The sequence below is a fragment of the Hibiscus syriacus genome, unplaced genomic scaffold (assembly GCF_006381635.1).
Source record: "Hibiscus syriacus cultivar Baekdansim isolate YM2019G1 unplaced genomic scaffold, ASM638163v2 tig00005936_pilon, whole genome shotgun sequence".
NCBI lineage: Eukaryota > Viridiplantae > Streptophyta > Magnoliopsida > Malvales > Malvaceae > Hibiscus > Hibiscus syriacus.
This window is the reverse complement of record NW_024062072.1, coordinates 300,668-321,265: the sequence shown is the minus strand read 5'-3', so window position 1 is coordinate 321,265 and position 20,598 is coordinate 300,668. Positions and strand designations below refer to the sequence as shown.

The 20,598-nt window shown below is 31.4% G+C and overlaps 1 protein-coding gene across 1 annotated transcript; it reads left to right on the top strand.

The window, feature by feature from the left end:
• Window positions 1–16,641: 16,641 nt before the first annotated feature.
• LOC120200295 (CBL-interacting serine/threonine-protein kinase 10-like) lies at window positions 16,642–19,086 on the top strand. Its single transcript, XM_039201176.1, has 2 exons — window positions 16,642–16,712; window positions 17,027–19,086. The coding sequence occupies exon 2, from the start codon at window positions 17,655–17,657 to the stop codon at window positions 18,840–18,842; it is 1,188 nt and encodes a 395-aa protein (XP_039057107.1). The 5' UTR covers window positions 16,642–16,712; window positions 17,027–17,654; the 3' UTR covers window positions 18,843–19,086.
• The last annotated feature ends 1,512 nt before the right edge of the window (window positions 19,087–20,598 follow it).

Sequence of the window (20,598 nt, the reverse complement as noted above, 5' to 3'; positions counted from 1 at the left end):
GTGTCAACCGAGAGCTTTTAACCTCATACTCTAGAGATTATTCATTTTATATTATTCTTATGGTATCGATATCGAATGAAATTATTTTAAAAATCTAGGTAAAATATGAAGGGAATATCGATACTCATTCTTGAGTTACCGATATTGACCCATCGATATTGGATGATGACATGTTTTACTATCTTATTGGATGATAAAATTTATTGGATTGTTTTGAATTAAAATTAAGATTAAATTGCTATAATGTATAAATAATGAAGATCAAATGTGTTATTATTCGGATTGGGACCAAAATGATAAAATGTATAAATCATAAGGATCAAATATTTCATTGCACAAATTTACTTAACTATCACGTCAATAATTTCGTTTAGAATTAACGATGGATGGTTCGATCAAAAACAAATTGAAAATTTAGTGAGTCATTGGAAAGGTCAAATAGAATTGAACCCATAGTTTAGTGACCTTGAAATTAGTTTACCCAAAAATAAAATAGGACTAAAATAGATTTTACTTCGAAAGAATCCCTGTATGTATACACAGTGAAACGACAGCGCTTTCACAAAAGTAAACAGAAAAATATCAATTGGGTCCCTGTGTGTACGCATATCATTTCGATTCTCGTGTACCGAAAATTCTGGATGTTTTTAAATTACTTATTCAATTTTTACAGTACTTCTGGATCTGATTTCAACAGAATCATTCTTAACATGATCCTGCTCACTAGGGTTATAAAAAGTTGACTTGAACTGTAAAATTGACTGAAATTGATTCGAGTTAAAATTATTTTTGACTTGCACTGAGGCGATCCGAAACCGACTCGAGTCGGAACTGGTGTTGACTTGAACCCGATTTGGACATGGAAATTGTGGATCCGAACCCGACTTGCATCCGACCTGAAAACGACCTGAACCCGAATTGAACCGAAAATATGATACCTGAACCCGAAATGCATCCGACTAATATGAACCTGAACCCGAGATTGACCTGGTAAATAACTGGTATTACCCGACCTGTTTTCAACCTGACATGTTTTCAACCTGGCATGTTTTTAACCTGACCTGTTTTTAACCTAACCTGTAAATGATCCGACTTGTTAATGATCTGATCTGATATTTATCTGACTTATATATTACCATGGAAATCTTATAAATTATCAGTTTTTTTAACTTATGATGTAATTAAAATATTAATATGATTACTTTTTAAATGTTATAATAAAATATTTATTATGATAATTATATTAATAAATAGACCTATTATATAAAATTATTTAAATGTAAATTAGATAAAACATGATTAATAATGTAAAGGAAAATTAATATAGTTTAATTTATATAAATTATATAGTTTAATTTATATAAAAAAAATAATATTAATAATAAAAGTATTTATTATGTAATATATTAATGGTTTACATTAATAATATAAATAATTTTGACAATAAAATAATAATTAATTTGATAATAAATGAATATTAGTATTAAACATGATTAATTCTCTAAAATATAAATATAAACTATACCGTTTAATTTTTGTATAAAAAATTATCTAACAATTATAACATAAATGAAAAACAATATAAATATAAACTATACCGTTTATATAAATTATATACTTTATTAATTTATATAGTTTATGCATAGTGTTTCTATAAATTGCATCGAATTGAAAATTTAAGAAGATATTTACAATTAAACAATGACTAAAATAAAAGAAATTAAAAATCAAATACAAGTGGAAAAATGATGATTGTTGGAGGAGCATGAGCCTAATTAACCCAAAATATATTGTTGGACACTATATTTGGCGCCAACTTCCCAAATTTTTCTATTCCCGCTAAATTTTCCAAATTCCCTCTAAATTCTCAATTTCCCTATATTCTCAAAATTTACTAATTTCTCTCTAAATTCCCAAATAAAATCAAAATTTTTCAAACAAAAATCTTTCTTTTAAAAAGTTTTCTCCCACCACTCACTTTGAATAATATATATATATATAAGTATATATATATATATATATATATATATATATAATTAAACATAAGTGACTAAAATAAAATATTCTAAAATTAACATTAACATTAACATTTAATAATTAGCCTACATGTATTACAAATATATGCATTTAATAAATAAAAAAACAAAAAACCCTAAACTACTCCTAATCATCGATTTTTGTGGTGTGGGAGGGAAAAATTTTGACTTTGGTTTTTGAAAGGAAACAAAACACTAAATGTTGGCCTAACTTTTTAGGTGGTGTGATGTCACTGATCCATGGCTAAAGGTACCAAAAAAATTCCAACCCTTGGATCAAAAGTAGATCCAATGGCCAAGATATTGTCTTCTCCAAGAAGACTCCAAGCTTTATTAACGTCCTATATATAAATTCTAATTATTTTTAATTTTCCCTTCTATCTTTAATGTGCATAATTATTAAATGTTAATGTTAATTTTAGAATATTTTATTTTAGTCACTTATGTTTAATTATATATATATATATATATATATATATATATATATATTTTCAAAGTGAGTTGTGGGAGAAAATTTTTTAAAAGAAAGATTTTTGTGTGAAATTTTTTGATTTTATTTGGAAATTTAGAGGGAAATTAAGAAATTTTGAGAATATAGGGAAATTGAGAATTTAGAGGGAAATTGGGAAACTTAGAGGGAATAGAAAAATTTGGGAAGTTGGCGTCAAATATAGTGTCCAACAAGATATTTGGGTTAATTAGGCTCATGCTCCTCCAATAATCATCATTTTTGCACTTGTATATGATTTTTAATTTATTTCATTTTAGTCATGCTTTAATTGTAAATATCTTCTTAAATTTTCAATTCGATGCAAGTTATAGAAACACTATGCATAAACTATATAAAGCAATAAAGTATATAATTTATATAAACCTTAAACCCTAAACCCTAAATACTAAACCATAAACCTTAAACATAAACCCTAATGTATGTATAAACCATGGTATATATAAACTATATATATATATACCTATATATATATATATATATATAAACTATATAAAGTAAATTACTTATATAGTGTTGAGTTAATCGATTGACGGAAATGGCCAAGAGGGGGGGTGAATTGGCAATTAAAATTTTGTGGAAGCTTTTGCAGAAAATTGAAAGTATTTGCACAACGATTTAGAGTGGTTCGACTTTCTCAACCAAAGTCTACGTCCACTACCTTAGCTATCCACACTAAGGATTTTCCAACAAATTCACTAATTTGTTCTTTCTTTTGAGGACAAAGAGTAACCTTATAACTCCCTCAAGAATTATACCCCAAATTCTTGAGCACACTCTTTTTCAAAGAGAAATACACAAATTTGCAAACTTACAAGGAAAACCTCACAAGGTAAGATGTTTGCACAATTCTAGAACAAGAAAAGAACACTCACAAATAATTACAAATGAGAACAAATGGTGTTCTTGAAAGCAAAATGAATATTGAAAGGAAAATTAGCTTGATTTGCACAAACTTGGTGTTTGATGCTTTCTCTCTTGTTTCTCTATAATTTCTTATTGATCAAAGGCTTCAGAACTTGTTTAAATACACCTTGAATCACTTCTGAACGTTGGGGATGATTAGTGGAGATAATAGAGTCGTTTAAGTGTGAAATCATTTAATAAAACAACTTGGAGTGTGGGGGGAATCGGTACCCCTCACGGGGAATCGGTTCCCTAAGTGTAAAATTTAAATATTTCGACCGTTGAACAGTGGGGGGAATCGGTACCCCTGGGGGGGAATCGGTTCCCTCCGAGCATACTAGAATTCTCGGAGCCAAACCATTTAGGGGGGAATCGGTACCCCTTGGGGGGAATCGGTTCCCTCTGGACAAACTGTAATTTTTGGCTTTGAAACAATTTGAAATACTTTGTAAAATTGTTTTAAAATTATTTTAACATTAAAACATAATTTTACACTTTAGTAAGGATTTAAAATAAACTTTGAAATACTTTGAGTAATATTTTGATATTCGATTAATATATCGAATGTGCTTAGAAAAATCTTTTTCAAAATTAAAATTCTTTTAATTTAATTTGTTATATCGAAACATCAAAATGTTTTCAACAATCTCTCCCTTTTTGATATAACAAAACATTTTAAGATTTTCTAATTTCAAAATGAATTTTGATTTTGAAAAATACTACTCCCCCTTACTTTAACACTACTCATGTTCAAAAACGCTTTTAAACATTTCTCCTCCTTTTGTTTAAATCAAAAAGACTTGTAAAAGTTTTTTTTAAACAAGGTTTTGAAATCATTTAGCCAATTGATTATATATATAAAAATACGCTGCTAAGAACACAATCAAGAGAAACGTTAGCCATTAGTTCCATAATCAATATTCATAAACAATGTGACATGGCAAAATTGGTCAGAATGCAACTAATATGTAAATGATGCAAAAATAAACATTAAGCTCAAAATGAAAGTGAAAATCAAACCAAATATATAAGCATGTAAGTTTAAATATCCAATTATCCAACAAATTCAAACACCCAAAATAAAACAATCCATGAACATCAAAATGTTTCACAATTCAAAGTTCTGAGTTCGGGATGATAAATCCATTGGCCCGTTTCCTTATCTTTTTTCCAACTTGCTTTCTTCAAGAAATTAAGATTGATTTGGTTTTGAAGAGGGTTAGGAATATCAAAAGAGACCTTAAGACCGAGTTTGATAAACAAATTACAAAGGAGACAACCATAAACCAATGTTTTTATATTCTTGGAAGGACTAGTGTTTATGGAAACTCACTAAAGATGATTTGTGGCAGATTAATCTTATTTTTATGTTGGATACAATATATCCACCATATATCTATGTTCCTAAGGGAGGAGTACCTACCTCCGGATGGTCTAAACCACCAAGAGATCAAATAATGAAGGAATCTATCACGATGAGTTCTTAGAGTACTCTCACTATCCTTAGACTTATAGGGTGAATCCACAGTCTCTTTTTCATTAAACCTGAGTTATCTAGTCCAAAATGGGTAGCGATTGTGCCGGTGTAACACCCCCAACTCGTATCCGACCCGGATATGAGTCCGAAGTGTCACATTGACTTTTCAAACCTTGACTCTTAAGAAAAATCCCGGGAAATTTAAAACTTTATTTAAATCAAAATAAAGACTTTATCAGAGTGCTCGTACTTAATGACTTATTACATGCCAACACTTTATACATAACCAAATACATACTTTGTCAAATATTTCTGATCTGATCTTTTGGTAAGGAAAACTGACCTGTCTTGTTTCGCATCACTCCTTACTCTTCTCGAAACCTACGTGTGAAACAATCACACGCTAAGTCGAAGACTTAGTGAGGCATAACAACTTATAATGCACTTTACAACATATATTGATACATGCATGTTCTGTTCTATCATGTTATAGCAATTCCATGCATTTTTCATATCGTATAAAATCATATCAGATTAATTGCAGTAAATACATACATACACATAATTCATCATTAACAGTTTATCATATAATCACATACTTTTTCAATCAAACACTATACACACACAACATCATATCATTTCTATAGCATTTATCATACCACTAACTTATATGTGTTCATATCTCTGGATTAGCCCATGTACATATGTGAGAACTATCGATATGTGAGTCTATAGAGGTTGTGCACTATGCTGTCACCACAGCTCGTATAAACGCACCGAAGTGCCCCGTAGAATTGCACCGTAGTGCCATATAATGATGTCCATAAGGACCACATAGAATTCTTTAAGAATCATATACATATGCTAGGGATCAAGTATGTGTCTTTCCAGACTTCACACATGTTCCAAAGAATATACATATGTCCCGAAGAACCGCGTAGAATTGCACCGTAGTGCCATATAATAATGTCCATAAGGACCACATAGAATTCTTTAAGAATCATATACATATGCTAGGGATCAAGTATGTGTCTTTCCAGACTTCACACATGTTCCAAAGAATATACATATGTCCCGAAGAACCGCGTAGACCCTCGACTCTTGGCATGCCAACTATACCCCTAGCTCTCATGACACATAACATGGGCGTTATCATTTATTTCATTTCAAATATTCACATAAACTTGTAATTCACTTTCACATATCACTTATCACATAGCTTCTTTCCATATGATCACATAGTCACGTAGTTCACTTACACGTAGATCATTTCCATATAATTCACATGTCACATATGTCATGTTTTCATATAATTTCTATCATTTCTCACCCAATCACCTTTATTCATGTACACATACTCATCATATCTTGTTCACATATGATCATATACTTCATATAACAGATAGGAACACTTTCACGTAGCTTATAATCATAGGTTTTGTCTCATAACATATACTTGTTTTCACATATATATTTCATATCAATTCTTATACCATCACATAATTCCTTAACATACATAACATATCGTGTAACATTATAATAGAAATACTTATAAGTCATATCACTTAGAGCACATATACTTATAGTCACATTGCTTATATCTTAATCTTATGCCTTCTCTTAGATATATATATATATTCACATGTTCAGGTAATCCACCATTTCATCACATAATTGTGTATTCATATAACTCATTTCATTTCATTTCATATCTATCTATATATATATCCTCAAGATTATCCTAATATAAATCATATAGCACTCTTATATTTCGTATTCATATTCATCTAGGGCAGACTTATAAACATATCTCACTTCTATTATTTCTCTATATATAATATAATCTGTTTACTTAATTCAATTTCATATAACTCCTATAATCTTCTCATATAACTTCATAATTTTCTATCATACAACCCATGTGTTATAGTTTTATTTAAACATATGAATCTTTCCCATCTAGCTTATCTTATATGTTCATCTTATCATTTATGTTCAAATCTCCTAGTTAGTGTACTATTCTCACTTCATCCTATAGATCAATATTATCCAGCTTATTTCACTTATCATATAATAATAATTATATTTTTCTATGATCACATAGTTTATATCTCATATAATTCATAACCTTTCTTATGGAATTACTTATACTTTATCATCCAACACATAAAAGAACAGATCAATCCATATAATCAAGCATACATACATGCATATTCCACTCATGCCTTTAATCATGAATTCATGTGTAACACTTTAGGAAATAGACTCATCGCAAGTCTTATTCCCATCGCACATCGTATACTATTGAATATGCACTCACCTGGCCTCACTAGTCAATTCCAATCTCTTATCTTTCCTTTGATCGATCTTACTTGCCAAACGTTCCGAAATTTCTTTATGCGTAGAATCTACATAAATGTACATTTCGAGGTAATCATTAGATACCTACACCTTTTAATTAGATACTAGCAACTTAAACGAACTTATTAAACCAATATTCCCATTTTTCCTTTAGGGGGAATCGGTTCCCTACTGAGGGGGTATCGATTCCCTCATGACATTCTGGAATTTTGTCGTTTGAAGGGGTATCGGTTCCCCTTGAATGGGTACCGATTCCCCTTGCCCAGAAATCATATTTTCAACCCGAAAATTACTTCATTTCCACTTAAACACTTCATATATCATCCCTTTTCATTCTTAACTCTAGTACACATACTTAAACCAATCTATATTCATTTATTTCATCTTAAACCTCAAAATCCTATCTTCCATATGAGATTCAAAAATCATACCAAATTTTCAATGTGTTCTAATTCCAATTCTAACACTTCATACTTCTTAATTTAACCCTTGACAAGTCAAATTCAACTTCACAATCTATTATCTCCTTCCATATCAAAAATTCACTTAAAAACTCGTTTTCTTAATTTCTCATAACTTGTTAATCTTTGAGGTTTAAGCCACCTAAAGCTTTCCTTAATCTTTCTTAATATCCCAAGAATCAAAACAAGCTTTAAAACGAAAGAATTAACCAACTAAATACCCACTTACCTTATACCAGGCTTCACGGTTGAGAGGAGGAAGAAGACTGAAGAATGCTCTGGACTTTTCTTCCTACGTGCTTATTACCCTTTATAAAGGGAAATAAAAATCTTCCCTGAAAAATTACCATAGTACCCTTAATATTTCCAAACTTAATCATTAAATCCAACATCAACTTTCTTCAATTAAATCCATGAACTTTTAACTTATTTCGAAATCGAGCACCTAGTTTCCAAAATTTACATTTTAGTCACTGATCCGGCTTTTGGGGATGTTACAGCCGGAGTCAATAAAAATGAATTGTCCTAAAAGATAGGATCGAATTCCTATAATTTCATGTCGGCGCTCGTTTTGGATACATACCACATTGGAATAGAAAAATACGGACTAATTGATGATAAACCAAAGGTTTGAGTTTAAAGAGTTTATCAAACTTCTAGGATTTAAGAGTAGGAAGATATTGGAAGTCCATATCTTCTATAGCTTGGATCGAAGTGATATGTTCTTCCCGGATTTTGTATGACTCAAAACAAGTATGGTACCTATGTTATAGATCTTGTCTACGACCAGGTACGTGAAACAAGAGTTCAAAATGGTCATATTTGGGTTATTTGGATTGGGTGGAGGTATAAGATGTCAGTTTTGACTTGAGCGACTAGACAATGTCCTAGGTCGTTTAGGATTTGACATGGTTTAAGAATCGGAATAGAATATGTAACCTGCAAATTTAAACACATGTATGCAATATAATTAAACTCAAAACTCAAATGAGTCATCAATATTTCAAGTTTCTATAAACCGAATTCTAAAGGGCAATGTTTTGAAAAACTATTTGGAAAATAATGTTTGAAAATCATAATACATATAGTTTTTATGAAAACACATAATTGAATAAAAAAACATCAATTAAAACAATAATTCTTGATTTTTTTTAATTTCAAAATTAAAATATAATTTTGAAAAATTGGGTGTTTTGACGAAATTGGTTGTAAATCATCATATAACCAATGCTCGATGTAATGTTATATTAGAAACTAATCAAAACTAGTCCTAAGTTCAAAAATCAATGAAATAGAGGATTTTGAAATGTTACCTTGAAAATTTGGATTTTATGAGAATGTGATGTTGTTTGCAAGGATTAGAAGTTGAAGAAAGATCTAATTCTGACTTGTATTTGATGGCTAAAAAAAAATGGTTGTCCCTTTTTCCCATATATATGGGTAAGGGGGAGGTAAGATAGTAGGCTACCCCCAACACCAGGTTGAGAGCAGCTTCCGTAAGAGACCTCCGAATTATGAAATGCCCTCCGTGGGACTCGATCCCACGACCTCAAGGTTAAGAACCTTGTACTCTACCAACTGAGCTGGATGGTCATTTAGAGAGAAAGAGAGGATGAACGACGTTTAAGAAAGAAGAGAGGTTTTGAGAGGATGGGTTTTCTGGTCGTGATATATCCAGAACCAGTGGGGGGTATCGATTCCCTCAAGGGAATCGGTTCCCATTCAAAGGGGGAATCGGTTCCCTTATGGGGGTATCGATTCCCTCTGCACCAAAATGCTAAAATCCGATTTTAGACACACAAAATGCTAAATTAACTTTCTCTAGTGGTATTGGCAACTCATATATTGAAAATTAATCATGTTCAAACAATCAAATTAATCTTTAAACTATATTTGAACATAAAGTTAATTTTCATCAAGAATCATAAACTCCCCCTAACTAATAGCAATGAATGCAATCAAAAATTACTATTCTAAGCATTTTTCATTTAGTCTTAAAAGTGCTAAAATTATTTTAAACACTAAGTGAAGATAGGTTGGTCAAACCTAATTCTCTCCTAAGTGTCCAAAATCTTTCCTTGTCTAAAGGTTTTGTAAAGATACCCGCTAATTGGTGCAAAGTATCAACAAATTCTAGAACTACACCTTCCTTAGTGACATGGTCTCTAATGAAGTGATGTCTTATTTCAATGTGCTTAGTTCTAGAGTGTTGGATGGGATTTTTAGTGAGACAAATAGCACTAGTATTGTCACACTTGATAAGAATGGTACCTACTTCAATTCCATAATCAAAAAGTTGTTGTTTCATCCATAAAACTTGTGCACAACAACTACGGCTGAAATGTATTCGACTTCAGTGGTAGATAATGCAACATAATTTTGTTTCTTGAAAACCAAGAAATCAACATATTTCCAAGGAATTGGCAAGTACCGGAGGTTATTTTCCTATCTAATTTGCATCCTCCATAATCCGCATCAGAAAAGGCATGCAAGCTAAAGCTAGAGTCTCTAAGATACCAAAGTCCTAAACTAGGAGTGTCCTTAAGGTATCTAAAGATTCTCTTAACAGCTAGTAAATGTGATTCCTTAGGGCATGATTGAAATCTAGCACATAAGCAAACACTAAACATAATGACAGGTCTACTTGCAGTTAGATAAAGTAGAGATCCAATCATTGACCTATATAATTTAACATCTACACATTTACCTCCTTCATCCAAGTCAAGCTTTGTAGAAGAGCTCATTGGAGTGTCATGAGGTTTCCCATTTTCCAGTTCAAACATCTTGAGCATATCTTTGACGTACTTAGCTTGATTGATGAAGATGTCATCTTTTCTTTGCTTGATTTGGAGTCCCAAGAAAAATGAAAGCTCCCACATCATGCTCATCTCGAATTCGCTTTGCATTAGCTTAGAAAATTCTTGGCAAAGAACATCATTAGTAGAACCAAATATTATATCATCAACATGAATTTGAACTACTAATAAATCTTTACCTTTATGCTTTAAAAACAATGTAGCGTCAACCTTCCCTTTTGAAAAACCTTTTTCAATTAAAAAATTTGACAGTCTTTCATACCAAGCTCTAGGAGCTTGTTTTAAACCATAAAGTGTTTTTGTCAATTTAAGAACATGATCCGGAAATTTTGAATCTTCAAAACCTGGAGGTTGTTCCACATACACTTCTTCTTTTATAAAACCATTTAAAAATGCACTTTTAACATCCATTTGATATAGTTTAAATTCATGAAAACATGCAAATGCTAATAACATTCTAATTGCTTCCATCCTAGCTATGGGAGCGTATGTTTCATCATAGTCTATGCCTTCTTCTTGAGTATACCCTTGAGCAGCAAGTCTAGCCTTGTTTCTCACTATATTACCACTCCCATCAAGCTTATTCTAAATACCCATCTAGTACCTACAGTAGATTTATTACTAGGCCTTTCAACTAATGTCCATACTTTACTTCTCTCAAATTGATTTAATTCTTCTTGCATAGCCATAATTCAATGTTCATCATTTAATGCTTCTTTAATATTCTTAGGCTCTATGCATGAAATAAATGCAACATAATAACAAATGTTTCTAAGAGAAGATCGAGTTGTTACCCCTTTGGATGGATCACCTATAATCTCACCATCCTTGACATAGTTGTACTCACTTGGATAAGATACTTCTCTTTCTTCAATGGTTGGATTCTCGAGAGGATCATGAGTTTCCTCATCTTTCGTTTCTTCCTTTGATGATGATTCTCCAACGTCATGTCTAACATCATTTGTATTTATAATACCTACATCATCATTAACACAAAAAACCTTCTTCGGAAGGGGATTATCATCGAAAACAACATGTATAGACTCTTATACAACTAAAGTTCTTTTATTAAATACTCGATAAGCTTTAGAATTTAAGGAATAACCCAGAAAAATTCCTTCATCACTTTTAGCATCAAATTTGCCAAGGTTTTCTTTACCGTTGTTCAAAACAAAACATTTACATCCAAAAGGATTAAAATAGCTAATGTTAGGCTTTTTATTTTTGAAAATTTCATATGGATTTTCTTTAAAATTGGCTTAATCATTACTCGATTTATAACATAACAAGCGGTATTTGTGGCTTCCGCCCAAAATATTTTGGCAAATTATTTTCACAAAGCATGGTTCTAGCCATTTTTTCTAAAATTCGATTTTTCCTCTCAACAACTCCATTTGTTGAGGGGTTCTAGGTGCTGAAAAATTATGGCTAATACCATTAGAATTACAAAACTCAATAAATCCAAGATTTTCAAATTCGGTGCCATGATCACTCCTAACACTAGTTATAGAGTAACCTTTTTCATTTTGGATTATTTTTGAAAATGTGTTGAAATGTTCTAATGCTTCATCTTTAGTACTTAAAAATAGAACCCAAGTATATCTAGAATAGTCATCTACCAAGACAAATGCATATTGTTTTCCACCCAAGCTAGTAGTTCTAGTTGGCCCAAAAAGATCTATATGGATCAATTGTAATACTCTACTAGTTTATACGTCATTAATGGTTTTAAAAGAAACTCGCTTTTGTTTTCCTTTAGCACAAGCATCACAAATTTTATCATTATCAAATTTTAGTTTAGGCAGCCCTCGAACCAATTCTCCTTGAACTAACCGTTGCAAAACACTCATGCTAGCATGTCCTAGTCTCCTATGCCATAACAAATTATCATGCTCATCCCTAGCAACTAGGCACAAAATAGTCATATCAATAAAATCTAAATGCATCATGTATATATCCCTATTTTATGACCAACAAGCATAATCGAAAATAGATGCAATGTCAATTAATTTTGCAATCATTTAAAATAAAACATTGTATCTTTTATCAAATTTATTTTTCAAAAGATTATGCTTTTAACCCATTCACATATAAAACATTATGCAATGTTGATTATAGAGATTAAGAGCACATGCATAAAGTTTTTGAAAATGTTATGCACTAAAACTTTATAATATTTAAACAAAAATCTATGCATAAACATTAAGAAAAATTTCAGGTCAAAATTTTGCAAAACCAAAGTTCTTGAAAAATCGATATCAATTGTTAAAGAGATATCAATTACATTTTAAAAACAATTTTGACCAAAAAAATAATATGATGAACTAGAGTTTATAAAACATTACCAAAAATTACCATGTTCATCATACAATATATTTTTTTAACATACATGAGATAAAACATAATTCAATATTTTAAAACCTCATGCATGCATAAACTAAATAAGCAACCAAATAATAAAAACATTAAGTTTAGAGGTTACCCATTCCCTTTTATGTGTGGCTAGAGCATCTTGAATATCATCATCTTTATCACCATTACTCTCACACACCTACAAGAGACATTTAAGTAGATTTTGGTATCCAAATTGCTTTGGATCCTTGAACATTAGTTTCAATGCCTCTTGTTCCTTTTGGAACCCATACTTATCTAATTTTAAATCATTTTCCTTTCTTTAAAGGACAAGTATGTTCCTTATGACCATGATAATGACAATGTGAACATATTGTCATTATTGAACTAGATGAATTATTTAGAATGATCTATTTTTCTCTTGTTAAACATTCAAGCTTATCTTTTAAATTGAAATTTTCTTTTTCAATACTTTCAAATTTCATTTTTTGAGAGTTATAAATCCTTCTTCAAGATTTCATTTTGATTTTCAAATCCATTTTCATTTCTAGAAGAAGTTTGTTTAATTGAAAATTTCTTTTTCAAAGTTTTCAGATTTTATTTTTGAAAGCTCTAACTCCTTTTTCAACATTTTATTTTGATTTTCCAAGTCTGTTTTAGCTTTCAAAAGAAGATCATTTTTAGCAATAAATTTAGAAATCAATTTATTGTATTTGGAGTTCATGGTCTCAAACTCCAAAAATAATTTATCATAAACATCTTGTAACTTATAAAAAGATTTTGAATTTGATATATTTGAGTTAGAAGATACATTTGGCTCTGTGAGAGCTAATAGAGACATCACTTTTATTGGTTATTCTTCTTCCTTGTCTCTATAGATCTCCTCAAGCTTATCCCACATTTCCTTGGCACTTGAACAAGAAGAAACTCCTTTATATACATTAGGATCAATTGCACAACATAACATGTGCATAGCCTTTGAGTTTTGTTGAGCTTCATTCCGTTCTTGAACACTCCACTTCTTTGCCTTCTTAGTAGGAGAGGAATATCCTTTCTTGATTATCATCCAAGCTTCCATATCAAATGCTTTGATGAATATCATCATACACCTCTTCCAATGACGATAATTTGTTCCATTGAAGTATGGAGACACGTCAATAGGTTTGGATTCTTCCATGGAGAATAAACCGGAAGTAGACGCCATCTTTATCGATTTAACTCTTCCCGGATCGACTCAAGAGGCGATTAAACCTTCAAATGAGTGAGGCTTTGATACCAATTGTTGAGTTAATCGATTGATGGAAATGGCCAAGAGGGGGGGTGAATTGGCAATTAAAATTTTGTGGAAGCTTTTGCAGAAAATTGAAAGTATTTGCACAACGATTTAGAGTGGTTCGACTTTCTCAACCAAAGTCTACGTCCACTACCTTAGCTATCCACACTAAGGATTTTCCAACAAATTCACTAATCTGTTCTTTCTTTTGAGGACAAAGAGTAACCTTACAACTCCCTCAAGAATTATACCCCAAATTCTTGAGCACATTCTTTTTCAAAGAGAAATACACAAATTTACAAACTTACAAGGAAAACCTTACAAGGTAAGACGTTTGCACAATTCTAGAACAAGAAAAGAACACTCACAAATAATTACAAATGAGCACAAATGGTGTTCTTGAAAGCAAAATGAATATTGAAAGGAAAATTGGCTTGATTTGCACAAACTTGGTGTTTGATGCTTTCTCTCTTGTTTCTCTATAATTTCTTATTGATCAAAAGCTTCAGAACTTGTTTAAATACACATTGAATCACTTCTGAACGTTTGGGATGATTAGTGGAGATAATAGAGTCGTTTAAGTGTGAAATCATTTAATAAAACAACTTGGAACGTGGGGGGAATCGGTACCCCTCATGAGGAATCGGTTCCCTAAGTGTAAAATTCAAATATTCGACCGTTGAACAGTGGGGGGAATCGGTACCCCTGGGGAGGAATCGGTTCCCTCCGAGCATACTGGAATTCTCGGAGCTAAACCATTCAGGGGGAATCGGTACCCCCTTGGGGGGAAATCGGTTCCCTATGGACAAACTGTAATTTTTGGCTTTGAAACGGTTCGAAATACTTTGTAAAATTGTTTTAAAATTATTTTAACATTAAAACTTAATTTTACACTTTAGTAAGGATTTAAAATAAACTTTGAAATACTTTGAGTAATTTTGATATTCGATTAATATATCGAATGTGCTTAGAAAATCTTTTCAAAATTAAAATTCTTTTAATTTAATTTGTTATATTGAAACATCAAAATGTTTTCAACATATAGTTTATAGAAATACTATGCATAAACTATATAAAATAATAAAGTATATAGTTTATAGAAACCCTAACCCTAAATAGACTATATATATATATATATATTATATTAATATAAATTATAACATATAAACTATATTTTATATAGTTTATATGTATATATATATACTATATTAATATAAATAATATTTTATAAACTATATACTTTTTATAGTTTTATACTTTTTATAGTTTATACATATATAGTTTATATGCATAGTTTATATATATAGTTCACATAAACATAATTTATATATATAGCTTATAATAATTATATAGTTTATAATATAAATATAGTTTATAATTTTATATACGTAGTTTATATATAGTTCACATAAATATATTTATATATATAGTTTATAATAATTATATAGTTTATAATATAATTATAGTTTATATAATTTTATTATATATATATTATATTTTTTAATTTTTTAAATGAATGCAAGTTAGTATATTTTTCATTATTTTATCACATTTTGCATTTATTTCTATTTAATCCTTTTTGTTTTTTATTTATTTCAATTTTAAGTCTTTCACTTTTATATGTATTCAATTTAGTCCTTAAATTTATATTTACATATTCCATTTTTAGTTGTTATTTATTTATATTTTGTAATTGGCCCATAATTTTTTAAATGTGTTTAATTTAGTCCTTTTTATATTAATTTAAACCTCACATTTTAAATTTATTTCGATTTAGTCCCTTACCTATGTGTGTTTAATTATTTTAAGATTTTATTTGTAATTTTACATTTCTTCAATTTTTTTCATTAAATTTATTTTTTACAAATTGATCCATGAATATTTATTTTTCTCTTAATTTACTCGAAATCATATACAATTACAACTTGCAATTCAACAATCACGAAAGATAACAAAATAATTAATCCAAAAAATAAAAACGACCCGACCTGAACTCAATCCGTATCTGATAAACATCCGACCTGAATTTTATCTGTCAATGATGTGACTTGATCTGAACGAGATCCGACTGAAGTCCACCCGAACCTGAATTAACCTGGTCTTTATATGCTTCGGACCTGAACTGACATCGATCCGAACTGAAAATGACCCGACCTGAACCCGATCTGGATATGGTGTCAAATCAACATGAAAATAATCCGAACTGATTTAACCTGACCTAAATTTGATCTAGATCTAATATCAAATCAATCTAAATTGACCTGTACCCGATATACCAAGATCCGATTGAAACCTGTCTGATTACCTGATTTTACATCCTACTGCTCACACCGAATCTTAACTCCTCCTTCCCTTCATTAAACTAAAGTTTTTCTCAGATGCAAGAAATGTAAACCCTTATTAAACAAAGCTCTGATATTTTTTAATATATTGTTTTCATTTTAGCTTTCCTCAAAAAGCTTCAACATAATCAAATCAAGTTTGGGATCAGTGTTCGAACTTCAAGACACAGGAAAAATAAGGTATTTTATTTTCTGTATTTGTTTTCTTTGATTCTTCTTATCATGAATTATGCTTTGATGTTGGGATCTTATTTGATTTCTTATTTCTTGAATCTTCCTTTTTTGGGGTTAAAATTATCCCTGCTGTTATTTTTCAGTGTAAAATGAATATGGAATTATCTAGCTGAGTTTGTATATGGATTGAACTGAATTTCATTTGTGAGCAGTAGCTGGAAAAGATGAACTACATGCTGATATCTTTTTCCTTTCTTTTGTTGATGCTTTTATGTATTGCAAGTTAAAGATTTTGAGGGTTTAAATTGTTCTCTTTGCAGGTTTTGAATCAATTTTGAGTTATAAATAATATTTGCTGATTTTTTGATCGAGGGTACTTTAGATATCCTTTGGTACATCCTTTCAGCATTCTCAAGTTCGTTTTCAAGGAGAGAGTAAAAGTCCCGGGAATGCTGGAAGATGTGCCTCATCCTCCAGAATTCCATCTTTGAAGTTGATGAACTTACCGGTTTTCGAAACTTGACCTTATTCATCTTTGATGATATTGGATTTGGAGTTATTGGCGAACCATCATTAAATTTCGATGCACAGAAGCAGAAAAGGCTTGTAAGTACTTTGAGAGCGCCTTTTCTGTTTTTACATGAACTTTGTGGAGCCGGTTGAGCTTGATATATAACAGATACTACCTGTTCTGTAAATCACATAAATTGTGCTTGCAAGGTGTGTTAGTTGATATTGCTAAATATTAGGTTAGTTTGGAATGGAAAATAACCGAGTGTATTGACCCGACGATATGAAATTGGGCGACAACTTGGCCAAGGTGCCTTTGCAAAGGTGTATTATGCGAGGAGTATACAAACCAACCAGAGTGTGGCCATAAAAGTGATAGACAAAGAAAAGGTCACGAAGGTCGGGACGATTAATCAGATCAAGCGAGAGATTTCGGTGATGAGAATCGCTAAACACCCTAATATTGTGCAGCTTTATGAGGTAATGGCCACCAAAACTAAGATTTTCTTTGTTATGGAATACTGCAAAGGTGGTGAGCTCTTTAACAAAGTTGCTAATGGAAGACTAAAGGTTGATGTTGCAAGAAAGTATTTTATCCAGCTGATTAATGCAGTTGATTTCTGCCATAGTAGGGGTGTTTATCACCGCGATATAAAGCCTGAGAACTTGCTGTTGGATGAGAATGAGAATCTAAAGGTCTCTGACTTTGGGTTAAGTGCGCTAGCGGAATCAAAGCGTCAAGATGGCCTGCTTCATACTACTTGCGGTACTCCTGCATATGTTGCTCCTGAAGTGATCAGCAGAAAAGGTTATGATGGAGTAGCAGCTGATATTTGGTCGTGCGGAGTTGTGCTATACGTCTTACTATCAGGTTATCTCCCATTTCATGATTCAAACTTGATGGAGATGTATAAGAAAATTGGCAAAGCAGATTTCAGATATCCTAGCTGGTTCCCTCCGGAAGCACGCAGGCTGGTCTCTAAGATGTTGGATCCAAACCCAACTTCTAGGATTTCAATGTCTAAGATTAGGGGAAGTGGTTGGTTTAAGAGAGGATTGATTGCCGAACTAAAAAAACCTGAAATGGAAAACGAGCAAGCTTCTCAGGATAGTGGGAATAGCAATCACAATGCCGAGACTAAACAAGAATCAGTTCAACTTCCAAACCTAAACGCATTTGATATCATATCACTTTCAGATGGGTTTGATCTGTCAGGATTGTTTGACAGAATTTCTGAAAAGAGAGAAACAAGATTTTCTTCCAGACAACCTGCCTCGGTCATCATCTCTAAGCTGGAAGAAGCTGCTAGACGTTTGAAACTAAAGGTGAAAAAGAAGGATGCAGGTGTGTGGAAACTGGAAAGGCTAAAGGAGGGTCGAAAAGGGATCTTGTCAATCGATGCGGAGATCTTTCAAGTGACTCCGACATTTCATCTAGTGGAGATTAAGAAATCTAATGGAGACACTTTGGAATATCAGAAGATGGTTAAAGAGGATATGAAGCCTGCTCTCCAGGATATTGTATGGGTTTGGCAGGGTGATCAACAACAGCAACACGAGGAACACCAGGAGCAACCTCAACAACAGAATGATTCTAGCTCTGCCTCCACCAGCAACTATGACTAACCTTCTTAAAACTGCTAATTTTCTCAAGATGTTTGTACATTGCCATACTGTGTTTTTGAACTCTTTTGTTTGATCTTCATATGATTGTATTAAGCCTGTTTCAGTAAAGTTACTGTCCTTTGGCAAACGTAACTGATAGCTGACTAGACTATCATTGGACATCGTCCTACTTGTACAGATACCATCTCTCTCAATCTAGCGTTATTAGGTGAATGAAATTGGGATTAGTGCGGCCTGCACTTGATTTTGAGTGTGTTCATATTCTTGTTTGACATTGAAATTTATTAAATTGTTCGGAAATCAGCTGTAAGTGGCTTCAGAATACTTGCACCTCAGGGGAAAAAAAGAAATCATAAAATTGCAATTAAAAAGGAGAACTTATGGAGACACAAGTCCAACCATGAGACTAGAGACCATTAAATCACATGTTGAGCCTTTCTTATTTCAATTTGTAGAAAGAAAATTAGTGATTCATTTATTGGATGATGATGATCATTAGTGGGATTTGAGATATTTAAGATGTGTGGTTCAAAAACTTCAAATAATATTGAATAGCCCAAAGGCCATACTTTTCCTTTTATAAAGATGTGTGGTTCATATTTTTAAGCCAATAAAGGCAACAATTGCGATTGATAGCTAAGCCACTTACCACTCACCAGGTGTCTTTCTAATAAGAGTGAGAATAGGCCACGACCTACATAAAACCTGACTTGAATTAACCTATTTAATAAAAAGGTTAGGCTCAAACTTTTTTAAAAACATATTAAATTAAATAGATCAGATTTAGTTTTATTAAAAAGCTTGATAGGTCGGCTTATATATACTTATATTATTTTTTGGATGACTATTTTATTACCATAGACCTTATTGAATCTTTTAATGTGGCACATTTGCGTTAAAATTTATTATATTTTAATAAATAATGATAGGTTTAGACCCTACACCTTATTAAAATATAATTAAATTAGTGGTTGGAAAATTACTATATTTTAATAAATAATGACCGGCTTAGAGTCTCTAGTCGAAAATCCATTCATTCCTAGGCAACTTTCATGATTTTCGAGGGAGGGAAGACAATTGTGGCAAGCATGATATCAAGGTGTGGGTTTCAACAATTATTTTAGCTATATTTTTTTTTAACTCTTTTAATACTTTTTCACTTTTTTTTAGTTAAAATGCGGGACCAAATTTATATTAGGGTGTGACTTTCAACAATTATTTTATGTATTTTTATATTTTAAATTAAAAAATTTTGTGGGTTTTAATAAATAAAAAATTAAATCGGATTGGGTTGGGTCGACTCGGGTCAGATGAAATTTAATGTGAAGAAGGCTTTTAAAAAGACTATCAGGCCAGGCTTTTAAAAAGGCCAGGTCGAGCCAAAATAAAAGCCTTTGATAGTCTATAGGCTAGGCTCGACCTAAAAAATTTATCATAGGCCAGACTCAGGCCTTTAAAAGCCTGACCTATTCCCACCCGTATTTCTCAGTGATTACGTGCTTTGCTTTGGATTAAGCGGAAGGGCATCCCTCAACCACACGCCTAGGAACGGACATTCTATCCGAATCCGAAAGGTTTTGATTCGATCCGATTTAATTGGGTTATGTTTTTAAAAAAAATTAGATTCAAGTCGGGTCATGTCAGATTTTTTAAAGGTGATATTCAGTCCTGATTCGGGTTTAGGGTGAAAAAAAACATGACCTGACCAACTTGGAAAAAAATATAATTTTATCTTATATATTTAGAAATAATATAT